The sequence below is a fragment of the Chanodichthys erythropterus genome, chromosome 14 (genome assembly GCF_024489055.1).
Source record: "Chanodichthys erythropterus isolate Z2021 chromosome 14, ASM2448905v1, whole genome shotgun sequence".
NCBI classification, from domain to species: Eukaryota; Metazoa; Chordata; class Actinopteri; order Cypriniformes; family Xenocyprididae; genus Chanodichthys; species Chanodichthys erythropterus.
In genome coordinates this window covers 857,422-866,636 of record NC_090234.1, presented here as the reverse complement: position 1 = coordinate 866,636, position 9,215 = coordinate 857,422, and the positions used below count along the sequence as shown (strand labels likewise).

Sequence of the window (9,215 nt, the reverse complement as noted above, 5' to 3'; positions counted from 1 at the left end):
TTTGTGTGCTTTAGTGACCACACCAAGGGGCTTTTGGTCATAAAGCAAAGACTCTCGCGTTGGATTGTGGATGCTATCGTTCTTTGTTACTCCTCTATGGGCCTACATTGCCCCATAGGAGTACGAGCCCACTCCACTAGAGGCATGGCCTCCTCGTGAGCCTGGTCTACTGGTGTCTCCATTAAAGGCATCTGTGAGGCGGCCGGCTGGTCCTCGCCAACCACTTTTGTCAAGTTATATCCCTTGGACATTCCAAGTGCATTGTATGTTTGTTATATTTATCAGAGTAAAAATTTACACAAATGCAAATGTGTTCACTTTCAAACAAAGAAAATCTTCCGCCAGAGAATTGCACCTTTCTCATTGATCAAGCCAAGACTTTCTGGAGAGTTCAAAAAGCCCCCACGCAGATCACAATTGGTCTTCTGGTTCTTCTCTTTGTTCCTGCTTGTAACCCGGGTGATCCAGGCTACTAGTAAAAGTGTTGAAAGTTATGTAAAAAAAAAAAAAAAAAAAAAAAAGGGGAAAATTAAGAACAAGAGGATAGGAGAGAAAAGCGAGTGCTTTAGAAGAGAAAGTGTTTCGTCCTATCATTGATCGTGCTGCATTGATTGACACTCCAACGAGCCAATGGTAGCAGCGCACTGAGAGGGCACCGGCGACTTCGCCACTATCAGACATTGAGAGAGAGCGAGCGAGTCAGATGAAGCATGTGCACACTGAGTGATTTCCAGATACTCCGTATAAGAAAAGATCGTGATTGAGAGAGAAAACTTGAATGCAATCAAGAGATTACATTTCTGAGTGAACGAAGAGCTGATGCCGAAGTGAGAAGACGACGAGGCAGAGGATCGAGAATAAAGGCCAATGTAGATACATGGAGCACCAAAGCACCACAAATTATCTTCTTAATAAGATGTGAAATTCTTGCCTTGGTGAGTTGTTTCAATATTCTACAAGAAAACTGTTGAAGACTTAGCGGCAAATCAGTAATGTGATATTAGCGTCGTAGAGGCCGTTTATGCATAGTGTATGAGCTTGTGCTAATTTGCATGTTGGGCTAAAGCTAATCACATGTGAAGATGTAAACGAGTCAATGAAGTGTGATGTGTTTGAATGGAAGATTAATTATTGTTCTGCCTTGTGTTTTGCAAGGCTGTTTTTTTTTCCCTCCTTTATGTGTTTTCCTGAGAAATTGTGAATATCATCCTGGACACGTGAGACGCATATGAGCGTATGTAAAAGGCGAGCCACCCGCGGAGATAATTTGATTGTTGAACCTTGATCTTGAATTCATCGGAACCGGTATGATGAATCTTTTCCTTTTGTTTTTGAACAAACAGGACTGAGACTTTGCATATTTTCCCCTCAAGCTTTGAACGGAGAGACATTGATTCTGAACTGAACAATTCTAAAGAGTCAACAAGTCTTTTGATCTGAGTCATTTGACTCTGAACTGACATTAACTGAATCAATCCAGTGAATCTTGAATATTTGATCCATTTGGCTGAAAAGACTGTTACATTCTGAAGGGAAAGAGTTATTTGAATTGAGTTGTAATATTTTGTTCTGAAAACATTGTTTATTGTTTCTTTCAATTTTATTGGGTTATAAACAAACCGAGTCTGTGGAGTTTTCCAATAAGTTTATTTTATTATTTCATTTTCATACAAAGTATATGACAATTGTTCACAGTTGGGTTGATTTGTTTGAGTTGATGAGCCCAACTTCCTGGAATTTCAAAAAAGAGAATTGATTATAAGCATTGTTAAACATTGTATGTTGTTAAATTACAATATTGAGATTTACATACTCCAGACAAATTGCAATTGAGAGACTCTTCAATGAATGCAAGATTCCAACCAGTAAATGAAATTCTTGGTTTTCACCTACCTGCTGTGTTGCTTCCTTCTCTTCAGTAGCCGCTCCTTACCTTCTGATCAGTTGGCCCACATCGAACTGATTGAACCCTATACAAGTGTGACACATCAGACTCGACACGTGTTACGCGCTACATGCTGATATTACGGATTGCTGTCACGTGAGATCCCACCCGGTCCCCGAGCCGGGCTGGTAGGCCTCACTTACTTCAAGCCATGCTTAACTGCCTCAACCACAAGAGAGTCAAATTAACAGTGCATGTTTGTATTAATTTTCCTTATTCAATGCAGAAGATATTGATTACAACTTCAGCACCATCGGACCGAACCATCAAGGATTTCTCTCCTCAACAGCTAAGGCATTTGCAAGTGTTGTTAACGGCGATAACACTATACGGCGATTTAGTATTAAGATTGTAAATCCCTTTTGTTAACAAAGGTGCTTTATAGTATTGAAACTGATGGTTCTTGCCGCTTGTTAAATGACTCTTTTCATAGCTTCATTCCCGTTATGATACGGTTAGCTACAAGCTAAGAAAGCTGATAGACGATCAATACTGAGTGTTCGCTGGCCGAACAGATTAATTGATTGTAATATTAATTGAGCTACATCAAATTAATTCGATTAACTGATCCAAATATTTATAATTAATTATAACAAGTTATGATTAATTATTCATATTTTCCCTTTTGAGCTAATTTGAGCTACAGAGAGTATAGAGGGCGATTTATATTTTGACAATATTTTAATGCAATTTTCCTATTATGAAGAACAAACATCTTGCCAAGTGATCACTGCAATAACAACATATCAGCAACAAACACACTTCTTATCTAATATTAACATGTCTCTCAACAACACCAGAACTTTCTCTTTTTATTTAACAGTTTTGCCCCAGATTATTACATTCATGTAAATCATATAATATAAAAATAAATATTTCATTATTAATTTTAATTGCACAGAATTGTCTCTTAATTTCTCTTAAACAGCACGAAACAAACACTCAAAGAGGTGACTGAAGAGATGAATGAATACAAGCGCTTTAATTCAATAAGTCAGAAACCGATACTGTAAAACTGAATATCACATAAAAGCAGTGTGATGCGTTTGAGAGTAAAGTCCCAGCATGCCAGTGTGTGTTTCAGATCCTCCGCTGGTGTGTGTCCGTCTGCAGGAAAGTTCGTTTCACCAGCACTGCAGTGTCGAAGGGGCAGACGTACAGATCGAAGTAGAACAGAAAGTTCCAGAAGAACGTCGGCATCAGCGGCCACAGCAGCACAAACAGAGACGAGTCCAGTATCTCTGCTAACACCTCGTGCCAAACCCTCACAGGGAGCGTCCTGCAGTCACACACACACAACAATCATCCGTCACACAACAGCTCTAACTGTGCTAATGCTGTTTAAAGTCACTAAACATGGAGAACATCTTTCTTTTCTTTTCTCTGTACCTCATCTGTCCTCTCTTCAACAGTGTCCAGAAGAAATGCACATCCTGCACGGACAGTAACAGGGCGTGAAAGATGACGATGCGTGTGGTCCAGTTATGAACGCTCAGCCAGTGCCAGGCGAATGCAGACAGCAGCTGATAGGGCAACAGGAGGTACATGAGCAGAAACTCCGCCCACTGACGCCAACCCGGACGGTCCTGATGCGGCAGATGCAGAAAAAGAGTTGTGATAAAAAACATAAAAACACCTTTTCGTTATCTCTACAGACCTGAAAGTCTTTCATTTACAGACTGTGTGCATATGGCACATTTTCAGGTCCAGTTTCAGCTTTGGGTGATTTGAAATATTTCTAGTTAAAAGTATTTTACGGCTAGATTGTATTCTTATAATGAAAATTGTGAGAGCGAGGTGAGAGTTACTCTTTTTTTTCCACCAAACATGATTATTTCCATAGTGATAAGTTGCTGCTTTACGAACAGTCTGAAAGTCCTGTGACTGCCACTAGGGGGCAGACAGCTTCATTCGTATGCAGATGTGCTGGAGAGTGAAAAGACAGTGACGCACCAGCGGTGTGTCGGTCAGGCGGTCTTGCGTTGCTGCGGTTGTTTGTGCAGGGCAACTGGTGTGAATGAAGGGCAGAAATGTGTCGTCATAATCAAACAGAAACAGATAGAGCAGCGTCAGCCGGGGAAATCTGCGCAAACTCAACAGCAGAAACAGAGTCTTCCCGAAATGCAGATCCTAAAGAGAGAGAGAGAGAGAGAGATGGTGCTTAATCTTACCATCCATGATGAATGAACTTGAGTGAAGCACACACACACTCACACACACACACACACACACACACTCACACACTCACCTTGTACTGCCAGAGGTTGAGTGAGACTCGGCGCTCTTTGAGTCTGTGCAGCTCCTCCAGGATGATCCGTCGGTGAGACTGATTCCTGATGCTGAACGGAGCCGCAGACAGATCTTCATCGCTGAGAGCAGACAGCGTTCTGACACACACACATTACACATTTCAATGGTGATATGTGTGTGACGGCACTCTAGAACAGGTTCTCAAACCTTTTGATGCCAAAGACCCAAATGTAATGATTGATGACCTTCCTAAAATATTAAGGAAGCTCTCTCTCTCTCTCTCTCTCTCGCTCTCTCTCTCTCTCTCTCTCTCTCTCTCTATATATATATATATATATATATATAAATGCTCATTTATAGAGTTTGAGGACAAATAAAAAGTGTGTGTTACCTGCCATTGATCTGTTCCCTGAGGAAGGTTTGTTTGTACTGATTGGTCCAGACACTCAGATGCTCCACCCACAGAGTGACATCATCAGCGCTCCACCTGCTGAGTGGTTTACTGAGCAGCACATCATGACTGGAGCTGATACTGAACGCACGGTACACTAACAACACAGTCTACACACACACACACACACACACAGTGATGATGCAGTACAACAACTCATCCTCAGTAAGTGTGTGTGTGTGTGTGTGTGTCTGTGTGTGTGTGTGTGTGTGTGTGTGTGTGTGTGTGTGTGTGCGCGTGTGCGCGTGTGTGTGTGTGTGTGTGTGTGTGTGTGTGTGTGTGTGTGTGTGTGTGTGTGTGTGTGTGTGTGTGTCACTCACAGCCACACAGCACAGCGCTGTCTTGATTCCAGCCAGAAACTCTCTGATGTTGATCTGTGGTGGATTCAGCATATTAAACGGTGGTCGGTTCAGTATATTAAACAGTGGTAAGTTCTGTGGCGGAGCTGCGCGAGGGGCCTCTCTCTTCCCCTGCTGCTGGAAGGCCTGGAGAACATGACGGAGCCGCGGATTGCTCAGGACGGCCTGTTTCCGTCGGCTGACATCAGCGGGAAACAACTTCTCCACCGCATCCCTGACACACACACACACACACACACACACACAGGCTGTTTCATTGCGTGTCTGATTGAGAACATGAACATTAGACAGTCACCAGCACCAAACTTAACTCGATCAGTAACTGTGTGAACCTAAAGCCCATTCACACCACAAACCATTAAACTATAATGATTACTACAATAACTGTAACAGGAACTATAATGGTTGGAAAAGTTACTTTCCAAATGTATTCCATTACAGTTACAATTTACTTCATAAATAAATAAATAAATAAAAGTATTCAGTAACGTAAACAACACAATATGAAAGTAATGTAATCTGATTACTTTTTGATTCCTTCAAGGTCACATATGTAAATAAAGTCAAGTAAAAAAATAATATAATCAAAGTACTTTTATTTAATATGAATTTAAAATTAAAACTAATAAAAACTAGGCTATTAAAACAAAACTATCGTGTCTTGTTTCACCAGCCCCGTATATTAATATAAAAGGCTCTGCAGACATCTAGTGGCTAAAGTATGGTATTACAGGTGGTTTAATTTTTTGTTTTTAATTCTTTAACATGTACAAGGGGAAAAAATATTTATAGTTTATTTATAAAATGGTTAGTTCCTGTCCTTGATTCTGATTGGTCAATAGCTGTGTTTATTCACGATAAAACACTATGACCCTAACCCTATCAACAACACCCTTAGCAACCACTCTTAGTAAAGAGTTTGTTCTCAGCTGATATTGTTCATTGAAGCTTACTGTATCATGTAGAACAGTGTTGTGAGAAAGAGATTGAGTGAACGAGTTTATTACCTGCATTCAGATTTAACATTTTCCTTCAGGTCAGTCCTATGTTCATAATAAAACATCTGTTTAAATGATGTATTATCCTGTCCTTTTAACAGTTAAGGGGTTTTCCCGTGACTGACAGCGCTAGTCATTTGTCAGGTGCGTCTTGTTCCGTGTTCACAACAATTCAGTCTTTTCAATGTTCACTACTGACTGACACACTCATAAAGACTTTGCCGCCATCTAATGGTGTAATAATGTAACTTCTGTTGCTGTTCACGGTCAGGGACTATTTTTTTCGGCAGAAGGAAGGCTTTAGTGAAAGTTTACTTCATAAAAGTTGCACTGATACATATTTTTGGCTTTAATATTTGTATTGTGTAGTAACCGTTTTATAAAAGCAATAAGGTACTCAAGGCTAGTGCTGTATCGTGAATAAGACACGCTGAAGGGATTACTCTGCTTCACGTCGTGCCTAACAACACCCTTCAGCCGTGACTTATTGATGATACAGCACAGCCTCTCGTACCTTATTGATTACACACAACATTAAAAAAACACCATTTACATTTTAGTCTATTTCAAAAAAACATGTTGATCAAGGCTGTGATCTTTCTTAATTTCATGGACTGACACTGAGGCGTTAGTGGTGCGAGTTTCCCTTTGATGTGACTCTTCTGTTAATTTCTACATTTTCCAGCTCATTTTCCACTAGAAAACTTACACAAAACTGCAATCATACAAACTATGGAATTTTAAATCACTAACAAACACTAATTTTAGCTAACAAGGAGCGAGTGTTGTGGAGCTGAACGAGGAGCTGGAGCGATTGATCAACACACGCCTCACGAGCAGCGGGACTTTTATTATGACACAGTCGCCGGTGCCGCTGTCGCTTTTCCGGTCATGAGTATGAGGAAACGCAGCTCTGTTTATCAAATTAGATACATTTGAGGGTGTTGAAAATGATGTTATAACGTTACTCTGTGCGTTCGTTTGGCGGCTGCTGTGAGACACTGTTACACACTGCAGTAAGATAGATCCATTTTACAATATCAGATTAAATGCTGGATGATTGTGTTGATAAATGGCATGCAATTCATTTTAAAACGTATTGTATGATGGAGAAAATGCTGAATTACTGTTACTAAAAATAAAGCTGCATCTGATTATGCTATGTTAGCTACTTCACAAAATGGTGTTTTTCTCGCGCCCGGGCGCGTCAGGCCCTTTCACACAGGACGCGGTATGCGCTGCGCTATGAAACCCATTTGTTTCAACGGCTTGCGCCGCGTGAGGACTGCGTTGACCGGACATTCGCTAGGCAGGATTGGAGAAGAAAAATAGTGCAGCCACTATTGCAACATAGTTCAGAAGATACACCAAGAGAACAGGAATCAAAAACGATGGAGAAGGCATGATTTTGAGTTTACTCGTCTTATTTTTGAATCGTTCTTCACACACTCTTCGTCGACGACTGCACATTGTGCTCAGTACTGTGCGTATTGCCATCTAGTGGACTCTTCTTTCCTGCTTGCACACCGTGCAGTGCGGCCGAAAATGACGTCACGAACACGGACGGCTGAAGTATACCCGGGGCTTCAGCCTTTAGCAGCGTCTCAGCGTCTGAGGGAATGACTGTACACAGGTGTTATTGCGCATGCACCAGCAGGTGGCTCACGTGAGTCATGACTGGCAACAGAACCAGGAACTATAACTGGACTGGATGGAACTGAAATAAATACTTTGATTGTTGCGATCCTATCAGACTTATGATAGCAACCTGATTCGTAACAAAGCACTGTTCGCCAGAGGAGGACTGGCCCCCCGACTAAGCCTGGTTTCTCCCAAACCTATTTGCCACCTGTTTGCCACCTGATGTCACCTATTGGAGTTTGGGTTCCTTGCCGCTGTCGCCTTTGGCTTGCTTAGTTGGGGACACTTGACATTTGACTTGACATTTGATATTCAGCAGTGCTTCTCATCTGCCTGCATTGACACTATTCTTTAAGAGCTGCTGTGCAGCCCAAATTATGAACCAGTTATCAATGTAAAGCTGATTTGACACAATCTGCATTGTAAAAAGCGCTATATAAATAAAGATTACTTGACTTGACTATAATCAAGCAGCTTTTAATACAGCTTTATGTCAAAATATTAATTTATTTAGCTTTAAATGAAACCATTATAATCCTGATAGTATTCCCGTTTTCTTCAAAATATAACTGTATTCTGATTCATTTGTTTTTGGATGTAACTAACAAATTACAGCTGCCATATTTTTATCCTGATTACGTAACGCCGTTACATGTATCCCGTTACTTCCCAACCCTGATGATAACTACATTCCGCGTGTCTCACCGGAGCAGGATGTTGACTTTGGGAAAGCCCTGCCATACCGCTCGGCACTCTGGGCAGTCGGTCCGGAGAGCGGACGCCCACCATGTGGCCAGGCAGTGGCGGCAGAAGCTGTGTCCACAGGTGAGTGTGGTGGGCTCGACCAGCACCTCGTAACAGCAGTGACAGCTGAACTCAGACGCAGACAGTCCCGCCATCGGCTCCTCAGACTCGCTGAGCTCCGGGTCTACAGGGATCCACTCGTCCATCACACTCTGTCAACACACACACACACACAGATCTTATAACAGGACGGCTCCTGTAAGTGTCTTCAGGCAGGTTCATGTCTCACTCAGTCTCAGCGCCGGTCAGCTAATCGTCTCTCCTCTCATATCGGCTCTTTCAGTTTAGTCATTTAAACACTCGTTTCTCACAGATCACGACAGAAGAGAAAGAGAAACTGCTTTATTTCAGTGCAGCACTGCCTACTCAAAACACACACACATGACGCGTCATTTCCTATATTTATGGGGACTTTCCATTGAGGGGCAGTAGGGATCTTTTATGGTTTCCTACATTTCGATGCCAATGTAGCTCAAACCATCATAAATACCCAAACACACACACACACACTCTTTCAGTCTGTGTATCTGGTCTTCCCTCTCAGAATCCTCAGAATTCATATCCTGTAAAAAACAACACATAAAGTTACTCACAGAGAAAGATTGCTTCTGGTTTCTCAACATCATTTGCTTTCTTATGAACTAAATATTGTCACCCCACGAGACTTTTCTGTAGGGATGGATGTCATTCCCACTTTAAAAACTCAGGAGACTCTTCACCTTCTTCCAGCTCTTGGGATCATCCTTGTGACACAGCAATAAGGAAGA

The 9,215-nt window shown here is 41.6% G+C and overlaps 1 protein-coding gene across 1 annotated transcript; it reads right to left on the bottom strand.

The window, feature by feature from the left end:
• Positions 1 to 2,732: 2,732 nt before the first annotated feature.
• On the bottom strand, positions 2,733 to 8,641 carry LOC137036383 (bifunctional apoptosis regulator-like). The gene is made up of 7 exons (XM_067410530.1): positions 8,350 to 8,641; positions 4,967 to 5,219; positions 4,587 to 4,756; positions 4,194 to 4,332; positions 3,899 to 4,075; positions 3,335 to 3,531; positions 2,733 to 3,224 (listed from the first exon to the last, which is right to left on the bottom strand). The coding sequence occupies exons 1-7, from the start codon at positions 8,592 to 8,594 to the stop codon at positions 3,026 to 3,028; spliced, it is 1,380 nt and encodes a 459-aa protein (XP_067266631.1). The 5' UTR covers positions 8,595 to 8,641; the 3' UTR covers positions 2,733 to 3,025.
• Between the last annotated feature and the right edge of the window lie 574 nt (positions 8,642 to 9,215).